Source organism: Ammospiza nelsoni, chromosome Z, assembly GCF_027579445.1.
Source record: "Ammospiza nelsoni isolate bAmmNel1 chromosome Z, bAmmNel1.pri, whole genome shotgun sequence".
NCBI classification, from domain to species: Eukaryota; Metazoa; Chordata; class Aves; order Passeriformes; family Passerellidae; genus Ammospiza; species Ammospiza nelsoni.
In genome coordinates this window covers 13,692,873-13,714,203 of record NC_080669.1, presented here as the reverse complement: position 1 = coordinate 13,714,203, position 21,331 = coordinate 13,692,873, and the positions used below count along the sequence as shown (strand labels likewise).

The following is a 21,331-nucleotide window of genomic DNA, read 5'->3' as shown; positions in this document are numbered from 1 at the left end:
TGGGTGCATGTGTGTGTATTCATGTGCGCACACTTACACACACACACACACACACACACACACACACACGCTTTATTTAGCTTAGGAAAAATGTGTGTCTGTCTGTCTGTGTATGTGTGAGCAGACGTGCATTTGTATGCATGTGTGTTACATCCACTTCACTTTGCAGGTTTCGGTTTACAGGACCTCTGGTGGACAATCAGTCTGTCTGGAAGAAAAGTACGCCCGCAAATATCACATGGAACTAGCTGGGCTTGGGCACTGGTCCAGGCAGCCTCATTTAGAGCATCAAGATCATAGAAACCTTTGGCTGGAAAATTAGAAAAAGAAAGTATCAGCTTTCATTCTGGAGACCCACATTCAACTCCTTATGGAAAATATTTTCAGGAAATACCTGTTGACTGAGCCTTTCAGTTTAACCAAACCATATTGCTTTTGCAAATGAAAAAGAAAAGAAAGAAGCAAAAGAGTAAAAAGTATATTAAAAAGACTGGTTTTTGTCCCAAGGGTTGAATTAAATTAACTTCAAACTGAATAATTTTGTATTGTATGAGAGTACAGAGAAAACATCATGCTGCGTGTTATGATCTGCATTCTCAGCTAATTATTAACATCTTTGCATAGGTACTATTATCAGCAAATTCACTTTTTGGCTTTGCTTCAAGCTCTGTTTAACAAGCATGTGTTATCTGACCATGGCTATGGGTGGGAGCATATCGTACTTGAGAATATGCTCTTTGTACTGCTCTGGACAAGGGGCCCAATTTTCTTCCTGTTAGAGTCCATGTAAGTTATACTTAAAAAGTAGAGTAAATCTTAGATAAACCTAAAACCTTACAGACAAAAACTACAGTACTTTAAAGCCACAACTTCCTGTGAAGTCATTGCAGTGATGCATCTATTGTCATCTAAACACTAATCCAGCCCTACCCTCAGTTATTTTCCACTGTGGGAAGCATGACTGCTCTGAAAACTCGGAAGCATTCTTCAAACACTCAGATGTGTTTTCAAGATTTAATTTGGGTAAAAAAAAAATAAATCTTGTTTACTTTCATCTTGAAATGGACTTTCCTTTCGAAATGGATTTTCACATAGTGTTCTTTCAAACTGATTTGCCAAAAGGCCAGGCAGGTTGCTTAATACCTGGATTTAGATCTTAAGGATTTTCATTTGAAGTGCATGCACAAAAAGGTCTACAAAGTCTACATGGCTCAAATTAAAGACGTATTTGCTTCACCCTTCTTATTTGGTATGACAATATAGAAAAAGATTTTAAAATCTTTTTTGTTTGTTTGAACTGTTAGCAGTGGACAATTTTTGAAAGAAAAGGATTTTTGCATTTAAAAATATTTCATGGTTTCTGTCATTGGCTCATGATAGAGCTCTTCATTAAAGGCCCATACAATTTTAATATGAATCATATCCAGTGGTTCACATAACCACAATAAGCCTTAGATCTCTTAATATGCCTGTTCCTAATGTTCTTTTTGTTAGAAGAGCAATCAAATTGTGTTTCTTTTCTTGGCTGAGACAAATATCCCCTCTGCTTGCAGGAAATGAATGTGTATTTTCTGTACTTTGGAAAGTTTATGGAATATTAAAAAAAAAAAAAAAAAAAGAGGAGAGGGAGAAAGAGAGATGACTTTCTCCTTGCAGGCATGTGTTAGGCATTCCACAAACAAAACACTGTGTAATGAGGGCAGTGGTTGTCTTCCCGTGGCACTTCAGTTTTCAGAAAAAGATTTATGTAAGTTATAAAAAGTTTTATGAAAGCAGTTAATATTTCTGAGCTTTTTTTGAACATTGTCTATTTCATTCAACAACAGGGGTAATCCCTCCCCCCTGAGCTAAGAAACTGTGAGACATGCAGTACATGCATGTGGTCTGAAGGTCAGTTATAGCATTTACCACATGACCAAGAGTAAGTCTTATGGAAAAAGAACAACACAGCTTATTTTCTCAAGGCCAGGAATATGAGGCAGCTGCAGGGGGAACAACAGTTTTAGCTCAAGCTACAGAACAGATCAGGCTTGCATCAGCAGGCATTTAGGGACAGATGCTGGAAGCAGGTCAGTATCCCCAGAGGAACCGTGGGCACACACCTCACAGGAGATTGGAGGCGCCTGTGATATGACTCATTGAGTAAATGAGACAACTTTCTGATTCATATCTGGGAGCCTTCTGCTAGATTGTTTTCTCAAAGAGTGGTTGTCTCTCTGCTTTCACTCCTTCAAAATAAGAATAGTGTATTTCAAAATAACCTGATTTGCCTTTTTGCATCCCCCTCTTTCACATGGAATTCTCATTTTCTCCATCTGTTTTACCACACAATGTGTAATAATTAAAAAGTGCTTAACATCTTAAAAGGCAAATACAATGAAGATGTCTTTTGAACACATCTTTTACTGCAGATTCAAGTATGCCACTTGGCATCTGTTAACCAAGTTCCGATTTTATATTACTTCAACTTTGATTATTATTTTGAACATCTGGTTAGTGTTCTCAGTGATCCTGCTCTCTTCTGCATGTCTTCTGAGGACATATTTCTTTGTACTGCTGTAAACTGATCTGGTGTATGACTCTTTCACAAGTGAGTTGTAGGAGACTTTGTCTACTTTTCCAGACATTTTGGGAAGCTGAGGGAAATTGTGGGGAATTTTTAAAAAAAAGTGTGTGTGAATTAAATGCCTGTGAGGAAGTGGTCCAAACTTGGCCCAAAGTAGCTCAGACGGCTGGCAGGGCCAGGGAAAGCATCCAGCAAGAAAGGTGAAATAACTTTATGTGGGAGTGGGAAGTCCTGGGAAGAGCTTCCAGGCAAAGCATGTATAGGAATTCCTTTACATCCTAGAGTGAACATATGACCCTCAGATACATATGACAGCCCATCTGTGGGGATGCTGGGGATCATCGGTGTTCATTGATTTGAAGAAGTGGAACCTTAGGAAACAGAACCCACAGCACAAACATGTAAAATTGGCAAAAATTAATTGTTTGGTTTGTACTACATATATATTTTTCTCCACTGTGTTTATATTACAGTGTCTCACAATGAAAGCTTCTCAGACTTGTAAATAAAAAGGCATCAGTATGGACTGTTGACTGTAGAAGAATCTGGCTGAAGTATCTATACTTATGTTGCCTGAGGACATTTTATTTTAATGATTCTGTGTCATGTCTGCACGTTATTCTTGGATGTTTTTGCTCATTTTAAGACGTGCCTGTGTTAAAAGAAGAAGTCAAAAAGTAGTAGTGTAGCTGTGAAGCAGGTTGCTAATCTATTTGTGTTTTGATTCAGGACACATTGGCACATGGAGGGGAATGTCCCAGGAGCCATGTTCCATAGATAATGACTACTTTTACTTTCAAGACTTTATTATAAGGTTTCCTTCTGTGAAGCAGAGGGAAAGCTTAAAACAAGATCTTGACAGTACACTGGAGAACAAAGTACTTGCAAACTGTTTACATATTGCTTTAAAATATTTTTTTAATTCCTCACAATTTTTTGCTCATCTCTCATAATTTAGTCTGTAGCTTACCTTGCACAGTCCTGACTTCAGGTTTTTTGGGTTCTGGCCTTCTCAAGTGCTTGGGGAGGTTTTCATTCTCCTGGTGCCATTTTTTCAGGCATTGTGGCTCATGTATACTAATAGATTTTGTTCCATACTCACGGCCACATATGTAGCAAATCACTGTTGGTGGCCGTCTTATCACTTTTGCCTGCAAATAACAACCATGAAGAGAAATAAATATCGTTTTCAATATTCACTTTGAATCAGAATGACTTTGTATGGAAGCAATCATGTAGATAAGGAATGTGTTATCTGTGAAATCTGTGTAACTGTTTTTTTCAGTCTGGTTTTGTTGGGAATCAGTCCTGAGGCTTGTAAGAGATATTGCCTCATTAAGTGGGCACCTGGAACAGGCAGGTTTCTGCTGCAGATGCTGATGTGTGGGACTAATCTATACTTAACTGTGTTAAGTTTCCTCTCTTTGATTTTCATACCTGAAAGTTCATGAAAATGCTAAGTCTTCACATGCAGAAACAACACCTCTGCTTCATCAGGTTACAATGCAACATTCATCTTAAATGGCTGAAGTCATTTTTTACTTACAAATCAGATGTAAAATGGAAAGCAGCAACAGAAGCTTCATCAGCTGAACTCTTGATGTCTAGTACAATAACAGAAAGACTCCATCTTCTACCAGAACACAGCTCAAAGCACTGTGTCCAGCCTTAGTATCTCTCTTAAGCAGGACAGCGAGGGCAGCTCTCCCAAGAGATGATTGTGGTTCTTTACCTCACTTTTGACACAGATTAGTTATCTGGTGGAATTCTTGGCCTTCAAAGATTAAAACCAAGCCAGGATATTTCAGGATGAGGGGCAAAAAAGAAACTGCTGTTTGTTTATCCCAAAGGCCTTAGCGTGAACTTTGTCAGTGACTGCAGCAAGGGCAGAACTGGACTCTAAGCAAGTCATTGTTTCCACACTGAAGATCTGCTTTTGTTCTCAGAGGAAAACAGCTCAACAACAGAAGAAAAAGTTTCCTCAACCCCAAACCTCACAAATACATAATCTAAGGCTGAAAAATGTATAATTACTGTGGTATTGCAGATTATGGACTCAGCTGTGTCCTTAGGCGCGTCTTGGGCTAGGCGTGGTGTCAGCACCAGCCGTGCTCAGGAAGTAGGATAAAAACATGCTGCAGAGAAGAACTCTGAGGCACACAGATGTGTCTCACAACTGCCAGCACTTCCTACACTTCTGACTGCAGAATACCAGTAAGAGATGAGCTATCCCTGCCCTCCTCAAGTTAGACAGACAGCCATGCCAGACCAAATACAGGAAACCTTTCTCACTCAAACAAGAGTGGTGGGGGTTTCATTTTTTCCTCTGCTGCTGTGTAAGACAAAGCATAACCTGTTCCCGTATTTATGACTCTTTCTGTCAGCCCATCAATGTGTTCATGAAATTCTGGGCAGCTCTTCTTGTATTTATGTTACAGTCTGAAAATGTCATTAGTGAACAATCTCCATAAGATTGCCTTCCTGTATCACACATGTAATCTCACTTACATGAAAGAAATACTACTCTATAAAGTGCATTTTTTCTGGGAAAAGTTGGACTTCATCTGGAAAGTTCTCACAGTGTCTTGAAAAGACGGGCTCTCCAAGGACATTTTCATCCTCTTGACTTACAAATGGAATTTCCTTGCTATCTTTGATAACACAGTATTTTATATAAGCAAATTTTCTAATATATGTAAAAATACAGCCTTCTTCTCCTATTTTTAGATGAATACAGCAACAGCTATTTTAAAAACATCTTATAACTTTCCATTATCAAATTTCAGTTACTTCTTTACTTCAAGTTGTGAGCTAGAACTTGTCTGATTTTCAAGTAAGACTCTGGGTTCAGATACAAAGTCTTCTAAAGACACTATACATTTATTTGTAAGCTCTGGAGAGCTTTAGATAAGGAAACTACAATCTAAACTCCTGAGGACAGAGAACTCTTTTTAGTGTGCATTCCTGCTGTGGGTATGGTTATACTATTTTAGAAATGGTTTCTTAAAAAATGCTAGGTGTAAAATCATTGGGAACACACTTTCCCCATGAGTTCTCATTAGGTGGGTTTCTGCCATTCATTTTAATAGTTACTTATTGGCTACAAACTAGGAAAGAGCAATTTACTTATATTCAGATTGTAGGGACTCTTCCATGGTAACAGAATAAGAAAAAGAAATCCTAGTGCAAATGCAGAAATTTTTTCAAGTAGAAATGTCTGTCTTTTGCAATTTCCACAATTAAAAATGGTACAGAAACAACAGGAGAAAGCAGAATTAATTAAAAGAAATCAGATCACTCTTAGGATAGAATTATTTTTATTGCTGAAAAATACTGTGATTGACCCATCACCACACATACAATTATATACACAAATTGTTCTCTGCACACATGTTTAAAACCTGAAAGAGATTAGCCTAACAATTGGTAGTAACAGATTTTTCTTTTTTTAACTGTGGAATCCAAGATATGATAAGCTTTACTTGGAATTTCTACAGCTGATGATATTTACCCTTCATTTCTTTTTGTTTTCAGTGTGTCTATCCCAAATATAACATCTGGAGGCCTGCAGTTTGAAACTAAACTATTTTTGGAAACACCACAATTTTCCAACCCAAACTACTCACAGGCCAGTGGCTAGGCTGTCTGTTCACTGCTTTGTTTTTAACTTTCAAAAAGGGTTGTAGGGAAGGTCTGTTCCTGAGGATATGTGTTATTATAAAAATACCTACAAATACCTAACAGAGTAGTTAGGCTTTCCTCTGGTGTCTCAGTATTTTCTTTTTTACTCCAAGACTGCTAAGTATGTCTGCGTGACTATGAATGAAGTTATTTAGTTCAGAGGGCCATGCAACTATGTATTTTCAATAGACCTGACATTACTTAAGGTTAGCCCCAGGCTGCTGTTACAGTGTTACATGAGGTCAAATCCTTCCATACTGCACAAAGCTTTTTATTTCTTCTTAAGTACACACAATAAGACTGAATCCCAAACTTCCCTACATAAATATTTATCATCCAGGACTGCACACACCTCTTCCCTTCTTATTTGTTTAATTATCCATTTATTTTAATGGGAAGAGGCGGGGCATCCTGCTCTGGGATGGAGCTCTTGTCATAGACTTGAACTGCCCATGGATTAGAGGCTCAGGAAAAGAATGGTGCAAGCACTTAGTAGCAGCAGTCTATTGCATGAAAGCAACCCTTTCCACACATTCCTCTCAGCTAAGTAAAAGACATTTTGCATAAGGATCATGGACAAGGTATATGGTGGCTATCTCATGACTATCCAAAGCTGCACTTCACAGCCTACAACAGCACTCATGTTAAGATCACATGCCTTGAACAGCAAGGTAATTCTGCAAGATTATGCATACAATTAAAAATATTACTCCACTGGAAGCATGAAATACCCCATTTTGCTCCTGATGTTTTTTTTTTTAAATTGAGTATGTCAGTACAATAAATAGCGCGTCCATGTACAAGCAAAGGAAGGAAGGACACGTTCCCAATGATAATACTCAGTAAGCTTCATTCAAACCACCCATTCACTGTTCATTCTCATCTAACTTTCTATATTTGCAAATTTATTTGTCAGTATTCTCTAGGAAGGTATTCAAAACCACTGCAATGAGGCAAAAAAAGCTCATTGACTTTCCAACTTCATTAGAATTATACTGCACCTGAAGAAGCCTTCCCTTTACCAAGATACTACATGGTTTTAGCCTAGAGTAAAATACAACATCAAAGTTCTTGCTACACAAATTTTAAAGATTTACATTGTGTTAAAATGCATTACAATTCAGCAAAGGAACATCAGTGAAATCTTTTCAGGTAGTTAACCAGATAAGAAGAAAACAGCAGATGGCAGCACCATCTAATAGGCTTTTAAGATCAGCGTTATCTAATGTCAAAAACCCCATAACTCATATACACACAGCAAGTTATTGGTGCTCACTTACACATATCACATATTTTTGTCTATGACTTGCACTAAAACAGAATCTGTGTTCTACAATAAAACATTGACTCTGTTTTAGTGCAAGTCTGAGTTTCAGTAGCTGCACACACCAGTTCCATTGTTTGGGGTATCACAGCAGAATCCAAAGCAGAATTTCTGAGCTGCTGTGACCCTTGAGAGTCTCTAACCAAATGCTGTTATTCTACACAGTCAGACATGATTAACTCAGGTGTGTTCATTGATTCTGAAAGCGAGGAGAGGTACTGGAAGAGACAGCTTACAGAGGCTGTTCAGTCTCCACCTCAAAGACATTTAATGCAGAACTGAGAGAGTTTGTCAGGAATGATACTGGCCTAGTTGATGCCACACTTACTGAAGGGGAGAGAACTCCAGGGCATACAGGCAGAGGCATACAGGGAGAAGTGCTTGCAGTTGTAAAGTTAAAATGCACTTTACATGGTATACGACTAAATCAGTCAGAACTTTATTTTGAAAATAAGGAAAATCCAGATTTTTCATTTAGGGCATCTTTTACTGCATAAATTTATTTAACAGGAGCACTAATTCTCCTAAATATATAAGGGCCTAAATATATATAAATATATAAGTGGTTTTTTTTCAGTTATTGCTTTCCTCTGATGTTCTGCTGAATCAGGGCTTTATGCAAGTAATTAAATAATTCACTGTCACAGTGAGTAAGTCTGTTAGATGAGAGAGGGACTGCCCCAAATGCTTTCCAGCCAGGACCAGAACAGTAGCCATTTCACTCCACCACTAGTGAAGCACTATTTTATAACGGTATTAATAAGCAGCTGAGTAGCTGGTAAGGTGAGCAAAATGAAAACCATATGCTGGAAAAAGAGGAAGACTTTAGTGGAGACACAGACCTTGATCCTGTTCATAATTAATCTGCAGTTATTCCATATGCCTAATGCTTTTCCAAACCCTTCAATGTGTGTTTTCCACACCTTTCAAAATGTTCAACTGGAAATGAAGATTCTCTCACAGAGAATTTAAATCTACAGGAAAGTGGCTTCCTTTGACAGCTTCTTATAAGTTGTCTGCAAGTCCAGAGGAACCCCTTGGATCACAGGATATTTCTTTCAATCTTCCCATCGCATCTCTGCCTTTAATGCATAATTCTGTACTAAAGGATAGACCTCAAGAGATGTAGAATCCATTATCTCTTCCTGAAAGTCATTGTTAATAATAAAGTCCTTCAAAGTCAATTACAAACTGCAAGCTCTACAGCCTTATTAGTTCTGCTGCAACTGATGAACTGTAACTGCTTGAAATTACATGAGGAAACCTGTTGTTCACACAGAAGGAAGGACAGATTTGAACAGATTTCATTTTGGCTCTGCAGAGCTCACAGAAGTAAAAAGTGGCAATAATGTTGTTGTTCAACAAGTCAGCAGATGTGAGTGAATCCACAAGGGGAGCAGATATGTTGTGCAAGAGGGTAACTTTTTTTACAGATCACTGTCAGTGCCAAACCACACTCTAAACTTTTTTTTTATGGGACCATAATTATAGAAAATTGCCCTCGCCCTCTCTTTTATAATCTGCAGGATTATGTGTGATAGATTAAACTCTCTGCTTCACAGCCATGTCTTTCATTGAACAATCACCTTTAGAGCAATGACAGGTCTTTGGGAAAGAGCACGTTGTAGTATAAACAGCATCACTTTTCCTACAACTATAAATGCAGATGTGTAGCACTTTGAACTGCTTGTGGATAATGTAAAATTTGCTGATAAAGGCAAATTTGCTAAATATATATCAACTTTCCAAAATGTATCAATCAGTGGCCTCATAAAGCATAATAAATATATTCGCCAAAATATATCAATTAGTGGCCTCATAAAGCATAATAAAAAAGGGACTCCTGAGTTCTTAGTCTCATGTGAGCTAGGGTAATGCTATTATCTTAATTTTACTCAGCAGCTGGTAAACTGACATGTTACACACTTTGCCTTCTAAAGCATCTTAAAAAATGCTCTGCATAGCATTGCATTCCTTTGGTGACTGAGAGATCTAAATCCCATTTTCGAAAGAAATTTAGGCAATCAGGATTCCCGCCTGCATTACAAAAAAAAAAAAGGCCATTTAATTTGGACACTGGGCCTAAATTTAGACAACTATCTTACAAAAATCCTGGCCAAAGGACAGCTTGTGCAGAAACAAATGCAAAAAAAATATCCAATTTTCCAAAACTCTGTGTAGCTTTTGGATAATGTGAATCAGCTTCTTTATTCTTGGATCCTGAATCAAATTCAGTGGAAAAAAATGTGCAGTCTTATTTATTTTGTTGTTGTTATACCCAGAACTGCTGCCTTTGAACATGCAGTCCTCAGTAAACTGATGTTGCATGCCAAGGTTAAGAATACCAGTAGAATATGAAAATCATGTTTTGAAGTGCTTGCAGGACAATGAAACATTGCATTTCATGTTAACTAAAGAAAAATACCTAACATCTCCTAAAACATATGACATCCAAACCTTGCCTGATCTGCTCAATAGAATCTCCTAGGGAACTAAATCAAGCAATAGTCCCTCTTGGGGATATAACTCTTAAACTCTCAACAGAGAACCCAACTACTCCCATTCAAAAGGAAAATCAAAATAAATAGGAATAAGTAGTTTCCCTTAGTCCCTTCCCAGTATTTCCCTTTTCTTTATCCTCTATTTAGCAGAGAAAAATTTGCATGCAGTTAAAAGCTTCTTCTGAAGAAAAGTGATTTTAAATTTGATGGCAAGCCAATCTCCCCTGGAGTGCCAAGCATCAAGATGCATGCACACCCTTTCATACAGGACATGGTTAGCAATTTACCTGGTCTGACACAGCTGGTGCAGCCCTGCTCGTTCCTTGATGGGCCTCAGGTTGAATACCACTTGCTGGGCCAGGTCCAGATCTTGGTGCTTTACCAGATTTACCAGCGGCAGCGCTTGGTAGCCTCGCACCGCTGCCGCCTCCTTTGCAGCACCTTTCGTGCACAGGGAGACGCTCAGGAAAAAAGGTTCGGCCACACTTTCTACAGGGCACCAGCTGGGCTTGAGCACTATAATAAGCTGCTTCATTTTCATCTGCAAGTGTGTAGGAACCAGAACCAGTAAGGGCCTCAGGTTTCTTGGGCTCTGGCCTTCTAAGGTGCTTTGGTAGCTGATTGTTCTCAATACGCCACTTCTCCAGGCACTGAGGTTCATGTATAGCAATAGATTGTGACCCAAATTCTCTGCCACAGATGTAGCATACCTTGAAGGGAGGTCTTCTTGGTGTTTGAGACATGTCTGAAGAATTTGACTGTTGTGGTATTATTGCAGTGCCTGGTTACCTCTTCTGGGATCCAGATTCCTAGATGTACTACTTTGGGAAAAATTCTGGGAAGATCTGGCACATAAGATCATGAAACTTGCTCTAAAGGCAAGGTGTTAGAGATAATAATGGCTTCTTCAGCGCTTGATAGACTACTACAAGTTTTGTTCACATTGTTTTTCTTGACATATGTTTCCTTAAAGAGTATAACATTTCAGGAAAATTCTCTCTCTCCTACACATAAAGAGTTTGGAAAAGTCTGGTATTCAGAATGATTCTACATCTTCTTAATCCATTTTCACAAGCCAAAATATATTAGGGACTTCAGAGCTGGAACACTGAACCTTATGGCTGCTTCAGTAGATAAGGAGATTTCTGTGTGTTATCCTTTTGTCTTTTGTTCTACACATCCCTGAAACAAATGAAATTAGTATAAATTAATAAATACATTCTCTCTAGTTAAGGTTACCAACCACTGGTTTTATCACAAGGAACAATTAACCATACTAATCTTTTATATTTTTAATAGCAGATAAATAACATCAAATATATTCTTATCTGTAGTGATCAGCTGAACAATGTAAATCTGAAATTCTGGTCCCAGAGGATTGTAAAATCATGAAGGACATGAAATTTGATGGGTTTGCACAAACTGAAACTGATGACATGCAAGTGGCTTGGTGTATAACCAGTATGCTTTACTTTCAGTTTCTGATAGAACTGGTATTTCTGGCAGTCTTCAACATCGATACTTAAACATCATTTCCCTGTATCCAGAGACATAAGAAAAACTCTCTCATTAGAGAGATGTCAATGTCCAATCTACAAAGGGACAGTAAGAAAGGAAAGTATTCCCAGTCAATCTGTTGGCTGAAGGAGATTATTTAGCCCCTTAATTCAGCACTTGTGGTGTCACAAACTCTCTGACCAATCTTGATTGTCCTAGTACAAGACTTATTAATGAAATGGAGCAGGTTTTTAATAAGGCTTACTGAGGTGCTTTGGGGGCTGAAGTACATGCTGGATGAGAGAGAAAGGGCACTGCGTTTGTTCAGTCTCCAGATATTACTAAATATGTTTCAGTTTTTCAATGTCCAGTGTATCCCTGTAAACAGATAAATTTGTGCTTTATCCCTTAAATGTTCATTTCTTACAGTATTTTGGGCTGTTCCTCCAAAGACTAGAAAATATAATTCAGACCATACACATATACTGCAGAGGCTACTGGTTTAATTGCATGGTAAAATAAAAAACCAAACTAGCACATCACATAGATAGATAGGTAACTGCCAAGGACAGTACTTTATCTGTGATAGAAGAAATACGTGGCTGAAGTCATGTTGCCCTTACTGAATATTCCAGACTTTATCTCAATCCTTCCAAACTTGTGGGGCATTCATAATACACATACATATGCACACTGGCTGTCTTGGTGTCTTGGTTCACTTCCCCTGCTGCAACCTGGATATTTTTACTGCTTTTTTGCCATGTCACCATTCAAGACTCTGTTCCCACTCAACAGCCTTTTCACCCTCCTCTGTCCCACTCTAAACCCCCAGGCTGACTTTTACTATACCCAACTGCAATGACATAGTTTTGTCATTAATTTTGAGATGACAAACTTAAACTTTCTCTGTGTTACTGAGAAGCAACTGAGCTCATTCTAGTCTCTTACAAATATTCTAGGGGGTACCTTAAGTACAGGGGCAACAGTGAAAAAACAAGTTGTCACCAGGTTCATGTGAGTAGTCATCCTTTTGTGCAGCACACAAAGATGTTTAGATTGCTGCATTGACACTGCTTGCTTAAATACTCACAAAACTGAACATTTCTGTGACACTTGGGATACTTTCTTATTTTACAGATAATTCCTGTGAAGCTTGTATTTATTTGTAGGAAAACTGGAAAATGTGAAGACTATCAGACCCAGTCTGTGATTTGTGCTGGAACAAATCTGTGAGCAAGTATGTTGTGGCTGTTAAAAATAAAATTTTTGAGGACCATTATACTTGGCGCATTCAAAGTTAACACCTCATCCAAAACTGTATTAGACAACTGCCGTCAGTTGAAAAACAGGGTGAAGTGTGTGGCTGTAGTATCCTGTCATGTCTGAAGCTATCAGGTGTATCAGGTGCACATAATATACGCTGATGGTTACAATGAACTATAGTACTGGAATTTTTAGTTCAGATATCAAAATAACAGGTTCAGCAGTATGTGAAATTTAAATGTGCAAACTAGTATTTAGGCTACTGTACTGCAAGGCTGTTTGAAAGACTGGGAGTGTTTCCAAGGAGGGTGGCCTGTTGGATGAATCCAAGTTGGGAAATAGCCAAGCTCTTTAGGAGGATGAAGGGAATGGAGAGCCAGGGAAACATTAAAGGGTCATGAAGGCAGGGGAGATAAGGGTTATTGGCAGGTCACAGGAAGGGAGCATAAGAAAGTTTAGTAACATTTCAGGGAACTTCTGAACTTTGCAAGGTCCTATTTATGTCCTATTTATTGATTTATGTCAAAAAGAAACTTTCTCATACCTGAGAGGATTCTTAAAGCAACAGTGAACACTGAACTGCCTGCCATATGAAGAATGTTAGGTGACTAAATCTGTTGCCATTAGGAATGAATCAGTCAATAAAAGGTGCTATAAACAATCTATTAACAATATAACCTATTGTTGGATTTCCAAGCTTGCTATTGTAAATACTTCATAAGAGAATTATGCTTCCTTGTGGGGATTACACAATTTGGTCTACATTTATTCCTGCCAACTTCACTGTTATTATTTGGAAACTTCCTATAAATTCAGTGTGAAATGAAAAGGCATATGAGCAGTTCAAATCTTCTCTCAAGCTCAGTGGTAAAGATGTGGGAGTAAATCAGGACTGGGATTTAACAATTCAAAACATAAAACTTTCTTATGTTTTTCTTTTTAAAACATTGCAGTATGTTTTAATAAAGCAGGAAGGCACAGTCAATCATTCATATAGCTATGGGAAAACATTTCTCTCCTCTGCAATTCCAATGAGGACAACACTTAAAAACAATTTCATGAACTGCAGTGACATCACTTAAAACTATCAGAGAAATTCAATGTAATTAAAAGCAAATTAAATACTATGTATAGTTTAGAATCAGGATAAGGGCTTCTGTCTAATCAAAATAGAACAGAGTGATGAGAGCACAAGTAGCTCAATACTTCTATCACTTTCTTGTCCTGAAGTGGGAACGGGAACTCTTGCGCACAGTTTTTGAACTTCACCTAATCAATTGCAACAATAACATTATTGCAACAACAGCAACCATAGCATTATTAACAACGCCAGAAATTGAAACAACATCATTATTAACAATGCTTCACTTAAGCTGCCTTCTCTTCGCCTCCCTGTGTGATTCAATCTATAGAAGTGGAAACTTTTTCCCTGAAACAGCCTTCGTTATGTCTTGTTTCATGACAGTGTTGGAACTTGGAAGCAAAGTTGACACATACGTTTCCTATTTCCTGTATGCAGCCCATTTCTGAAGAGCAACCCTCTCTGTTTTTCATCTCTCTCGATTCTCTCATGTAAACAATTCCTCAAAAACCATTATAAAGTCATTTTATAAGCCTGGATTCCTTGACTGAATTGAAAAAAACATACTTGTGTTAGCTGGGGGATTAAACTGGCTGTTTCCAATGAATCTGCAACACTACTGCTTTTGACTTAGCTAGAATTCCACACGGAGACCTCCCAGCTATAACAAAAACAGAGTTTACCTAATGGAAGAACACATTGCATGAAGCTTCCTACTACCAGGACATAGCCATGCTTATTCAATGGACAAAATACTGGAACAGCTGTGAGAATTTGGGGATTCTGTTTTTGTACAGTTTATGGATGCTGACTGGTATCACAGCCTTTCCATGTGTAGCTGTATCAGACTGTAAACTCTGTTTAATCTATATGGCTGGTTTAGTGTCACTGTTCTAATCTGCTACCACAGAAAGATAAATTCTTGCACCAAATAAACACAGAGCTTTCAAGCTTACAAGTCAAAAGTGCCCCAAGAACCTCTCAGATATATTTGACTCCATCTAAAAGCAGAGACAATTAAAAAAAAAATTCCCTTGGACATGCTTGGCTTCATCCAAAAGCAGAGACAACTTCCAGGAAGACCATAAACAGGCAAAGTATGCAGTGGGAACCAAATACTTTGCTATTTTTTTAAGTGCTTGATAAAGCTGAGAAGGATTTATATGGAGTACTTGCTTCAGGTGACAGTGGCTTAAATCCACGAGGCTCTTTGGAGAGGTCATCTATAATTGTAGAATGCTTACAAAAACCAGGAATCCCATAACAGAGTTATAAGAATGTCTGCATAGGTTGATCTGCTGGAGGGAGAGGATGAAAGGCTACACAGACAGATAAATGAAGAGGAAAACATATGGGTTCAAATTGGTGGCAAACACAAAAGCCTGGCAGAAGCTCAGCTACAGATAGATTGTCAGCGCCAAAAAAAAATAGACTAATTTCAGCCTGCAGAATGGAACTGGTTCATCCATTATCTTGGATTCAAAAACACTTGGTTGTGTGTACCCTCATTTATGTAAAACCCCACTTCACTCTGAGTTTTCCCTTTGTTTGCCTGTCCACCATGCAGTGCTTGGAACCAAAGCTTTCTGTTTGTGACACCACTTTGTTATGTGGGTCATTTAATAAGGGTAATTTATGTACATTGGATTAAATTCACAAGTACCCTAAAAGAAAAGATTTTACTTGTAGTACCTAACTGTACTGTTATATAAACTGGAAATGCCTCAAATAGCTTTAAGTGAGAAGCCACAAGCAAAAGCTTCTTGTACAAGGGCACCCAGAGATCCTGGTTTTTCGGTTTGGGCTGGATTCTGTAAACAGACAAAGGAGAAAACTTTGTTAACAGTATAAAAGGATATTAAATAAGTGATATTAAATAAGAGATATTAAATAAGTGATCTGCCAAGCATAACACAAGAAGTCTGAAAAATAGGAAAATTAAATTTAGATTTTCTAGCACCTCCATACTGAATCAGTCCAGTCACAGGATTTTCTAAGGCTGACCCCTAACTCTACACTCAAGATAAAAGTAAGTCTTTTTTCTCCACTTTCATGGGTTCTCTTTATATTTACATATAAAAAGAGGTGTCAGAAAGAACAAAATGACACCATCTGTTGAGTGCCAGAAAGCATTGCTTCAGGCTCGTTCTAAATAAAATGTTTTCTATGAGGCTTCCCATTATTCTTTAAGGGAAAGCAAACAAAATTTAACCAGCATCTCACGCTTTATTTTTTCTTGTGTTAATGTTTTATATTGCTCAATTATAAATCATTTTAGAAATCTGTTAAGACAAAGTACTCAAACATAAACTGGACAAAAATATTGGACAATTTGTAATATCTTACTGTTGGATCTGTTTTTCACTGCAAGATAAAAGGAAAAAACATTTTTATGTTTCCAACAATATTTTTAGCAAATTAACCACATATTAAAAACCTCACATTTTTCCAGTTCAGCACTACATTCTCTCCACAGTGTCTGGCTGAAAGAATCGCCTTTGGTTAGTCCTAGAGACAAATAATTTCCTTCAGTCATGTGAAAAGAACAATCTATTATTTTATGGAAATAAATACCAAAGTTTACTATGTCAACATGCTTCATCTTTTCACAGCTGAGCATGATCCATGTCCTTATGAATCCTCCTCTCTCATGAAACCACCTGCAAGCTCCAAACATACAAATATTGGCATATACGTCACTTCCATCAGTTTCAAGACTTTGTAACACCTAATATCACAGGAGCCTGGCTTAAATGTCTCAGGACCAATGCACACTCAGAAACATCCCAGTGTGCAGCTTGTTCTAGCAGAGGCTCAGGTGCACACACACCTTTTCTCCCCCGCGATCTGCAGCCCAGACAGTGGTGGTTATGCCTTTGTCTAAAGTGGATACAGCCAGACAGGAGGGCAGGACAAGAATACTCAAAACCACACAGGCCAACTTAAAAAGCCATTGTGATCTGATATTTGCAATCAGGCAAGAACTCTCTGGGAATCTTCTAGTGAACATTTTTCTCACTGTTTAAAGTGTTGGTTAGAAAAAACTGGAAGTTTCCTCAAAGATGTATCCTGTATGACTTACACAAGAGAGAAATCGTGGGTGTCTCTAAGCCTGTCTGCATGTGTAAGATAAGGAAAAATACATATCCCAGAGGTTGCTATACAGCTCTTATAGAGAACTGTTTAAGGTGTTCTTTGTAATGAGACAATCAACCTAGTCAATGCTTTTCACAATTTTCCTCTGACCAATGAAATGACCAGATCCTTCACTGAATCTGATTGCCTTTCTACCTAAAACCTACCTCTATGGGTCACTCAAAACGTCCCTGGTATCAACAGTAGCCAGTGTATACCTGGCATTTAAGAAGATCCTATTTACAATTTTGCAGTAATTAGTTCTACTTTACTTAATTAGTTCTATGTAAGTTTGTGACTGTGTTACCAGAGAAAGCTGCAGACTGCTTCTAGAGACCCAGTAGTTCTTTCATGTTATTATGTCCTCTGCCAAATGTAAGAAATAATTCCTTTGATTTGAATGAGATCCTAACATTATGTGAAGAAGTTAGGACTGCTACTAGTTAAAATACATGGGAAAAAAATGAAATATTTTTAGTAAAAAAGGGGTAATTTTTTAGACTTTTAGCATTCAAAAAACTTTTAAAATTCAGTAACACGATTCTCTCACATCTCAGATATCCTTTACACTCTACAGTGTTCTTGGTTTTTGTATTTTGCTTAGTGATGCAATATGACTGAGGGTGAGGGTAAAATTTACCTTTGCTTTACTCACAATTATTTAATGCACTCATCTCATATTGTAAAGGAATAATATTACTGCCTCCACACTTATTCTTGTGCAAAAATCAGCATATATATTCCCAATTGAGTGACAATAGGGATACTTATATATAACATTCTGAATCATCTTCAGTTACTAGCACATATCTTTGATATTTACCCTGCAAATCCTAGATAATAGATGTGCATCAAATAATGGATAATAATGAGTATGTTAACCCTGCCCACAGCACTCAAGTATGAGAGAAAACAGACACTGAAGTATGCTTACAGAGCTCAAGGTAAGCAACCTCTGCTTTCCAGCTCAATTATCTTCGTGCAGCATTTCAATTTCTGGAACTCACATGCACAGAATCAGGGTTTTTTTTTTCCCAGGGATCTGGATGATGACTATGCAATTATTTCAATATAGCAGGGTCATCCTTAGGGAGAAAAAAATGGTGGATGGATAAATGCATATTCAGTGAAACAAAAAAATAGAAGCCAAGAATGTCAGCTTGTACAAACTGACACAAGGCAGTGGAAGTCAAAAGGAGGAGGACACTGCACATGTGCTGAGAGCCTCTCCCTGCAAGTGTAAAGTGATTCAGTGATGGAAAGATATTTTTCCCAATAATCTGCAGCAATACAGTTACATTATACAGGCTAAAGTAATCTAAAGTGGAAAATGTTCTTTTCTTTTACAGTGAAAATCAATCTTAATAGACCGATTTTTCTGAATAGGAGAAAAACTGTTTCTTCTGATAAATGATTCCATAACTAAGGTTTTTGGTACTTTTGTTATGAACAGGATACTCAGATAGACAATCTGATTATCACGGAAATTATTAAACTCAGCAAGATGGGTCAGCTACTAAAATACGAAAACTAAATGAGCAGAGAGCCACAAGAGCAGAAGAGAAGCTGAGGGAATCTAGAGCAGCAGATGAAATTATCTTAAGTGGAAAATGTCTAGAAAAGCAAAACTCTGGACATTCCAATTATTTTGTGAAATGCTGGAAAACCTAACAAGACATTATTAAATACTCATTGTTGCATGAATAATGCAGCACATCCTAATTCTTTGCAGAACACTCATGATGTAGTAACACAAAAAAGAAAGGGCTGCTTACTAAATCTGTTACAGAAAACAGCGTGGTAGGAGGGCTGTCAAAACATTCATCATGTCCATCAAGAGCCTTAACAGCACTATAGCACTCATTCTGAAGGCTTTGCTTGTAAAAAACCTTAAAAGCATCATTCTTCTACATTACTGTTTTTCTCCTCCAGATTAAATCAACAATGATTTACAACTGGTGTGAGAGGACATGATGGATAAAGGTCATCAAGTTTTACCTGGTACCCCTGGGTCATGATGATTATGTAACTTGTCATGTTTAATGAGCATCTTTTTCTCAGTTTGCATTTGAAGCATTGGTCCATATTGTCCTGTTTTCTGTCTTATAATTCTTTAGGATTAAATTCCATGTGCCAACAAAAATACATATGGAATACAAGCCTGAAATGTCCCCAGATGTAGCTTAAAAAGAGGTATGTCCAAGCTCCCTACTGAGTAGCCGTATTTTCACCTGTTTATAAACCAGTGCATTCTCTTAGAGATCAATGTCCTACAAAGTTAAGGTGATAGAAAAAGTAAATTTTAGTAAAATATATTAATTTGTAATGAAGGAAATGGTATTAGTTTGTGACTTGGGAGATCAGTTCTGTTATAGTACCTTAGGAACACATTTTGCAGTAAGCTTTAAGATAAACCACTTGGAGAGCAAAGTTTTCTGTTTCTGTTGTGCTTTCCAAACAAAACAAAGCAAAACAAAATGGCTTTTTTATTAAACCTTTTCATTATTGTTATGTACCACATATTTTCTAGGAACAGAACTGAGATAATTTGTTATATAGGGCAATCAGCAATTATGTGTCAGGTAAGGCCGCCTTTTGCAGAGAATAACATTTCTGCCTTTCAATGTCCATATTGTTAGCATGACTACTGCAGTTGTATTGTCCTGCCCCTTAAAACACACACATAAATGAGGAGTGGGGAACCAAAAAGTCAGAACATCTGACCTGGTAAATGTTCACGCACCATTTTTTCCAGGCCACGCAAACCTCTGCAGAAACAAATTCCACAGAACAAATGCATTATCCTCACAGTAAGTACCAATACAAGTGAATGTATTACCAGCTAGCTGGTCTAAGGGTACAAAGTCACACAAATCTCTGTTGATTGACCTTTCTGCTTATTTATAACTGGGCCCCTGACCTCTGCAGGAATCTCACCATCTGGTACTCAGGGGAAAGCACTGTTTTCCTTGGATGAGGACAGGACACAGGACTGCATAATTTAAACCCTGGCTGACTGAGGCTCAGGCCACTCATGCTGTCAGTACCATCTTCACAGGGAAATCAGGTGAAAACCAGCAAAACTGGGTTGTGAGTTCAGAGGACCCTGCGCCGGTTGGCCAGGCAGAAGAGTAGCCTGAACTTCAGGAGAGAAGCCAAAGTATGGTTCCTCCTCACCCAACCAATCTTCCACCGCTCTGCCCGAAAAAGAAGAGTTGACGGGCTTATTCAGATCGAAGGCTCCCGAGGCCGTGGATGGCACCTAATTTTCCATGTCCTCCTAGACACCTATTACCTCCGCGTGGATCACAACTCCCTCATGCGCCCTGGGGCTGGGTGTCTGCGCTGCCGCCGCCCAGGGCCCGGCGTGCCCGCTCCGCAGGGAGGGAGGCGGGGCGGGCGGGAAGGCGCTCACGTGGCCGCGGCCAGGCCGCACCGCCCGCCCTGCCGCCGCGCGCCGCCGTTACCGCGGCAACGCCGCACCGCGTGCAAATCCCTGCCTTCGGCGCGGCCGCTGATTGGCGAGGGCGGCTGTCAGTCACCGCGCGGGCGGCCCCGCCCGCGGGGCGCTGAGGGGCGCGCAGGGAGCCGCACGAGATGTCTTTTCATGGCGGGCTGAGGGGAACGCCTGCCCAGCGGCGCACCGGGCAACGTTCTGTGGGGAGTGACTCCGCTCAGGCTCTGCATCCTTGCGCAGAGACCCTTCTCTCAATCCCTTTCCCCTCTTGTCTGGGGGAGAAGGGACATATGGCAGCATTGCGAAGTCCAGGCAGCAGAGAAGGATAAGCATGGTGAGTCCTAAATTCATCTCCCACGTAGGCACTCTTCTCATTCAAAAATTTACACTTTTCGGCCAGACTGTTTTCAACACTTTTCCAAATTTAACTTTTGCAAGCTTCATATTTTCCTTGGAAGTAAATTCTTACAGAAACAATGATAAATAATTGCTACAAGAAAACACCACTGGTTCAAACATTCCCATGGCAAGTGTCCTCTGGTGGCAGTGCCAAGAGCAAGCCAACAGGGCCGCTTTCATGCTGCCCTTTTCTGCATAACAAACTTCAGTTGTCACTTAGTGAAAACTTAAAATGCACAACAGGCATCGTTTGTGTAGGGTCATGCCAAGAGCAAGTGTTCTGCTAAGCAACAGAGATCTACTGCCAACAAATTCTAGTACCTGTTTGAAATGTTTGGTGTGCCTGGTGTGCTGGTAAGGCAGACGTGAAGCGAACCTGCCAAAGAGGCTTTTACAACATCACATCCTTCAACCAGGTGAATTCCCA

General features: G+C 38.8%; 1 protein-coding gene across 1 annotated transcript; it reads right to left on the bottom strand.

The window, feature by feature from the left end:
* Positions 1–158: 158 nt before the first annotated feature.
* ZNF475 (zinc finger protein 475) lies at positions 159–20,735 on the bottom strand. The gene is given in 5 exon segments (XM_059493054.1): positions 159–310; positions 3,537–3,717; positions 10,360–10,881; positions 10,883–11,038; positions 20,643–20,735. Coding segments are annotated over 5 exon segments (1,104 nt in total).
* Between the last annotated feature and the right edge of the window lie 596 nt (positions 20,736–21,331).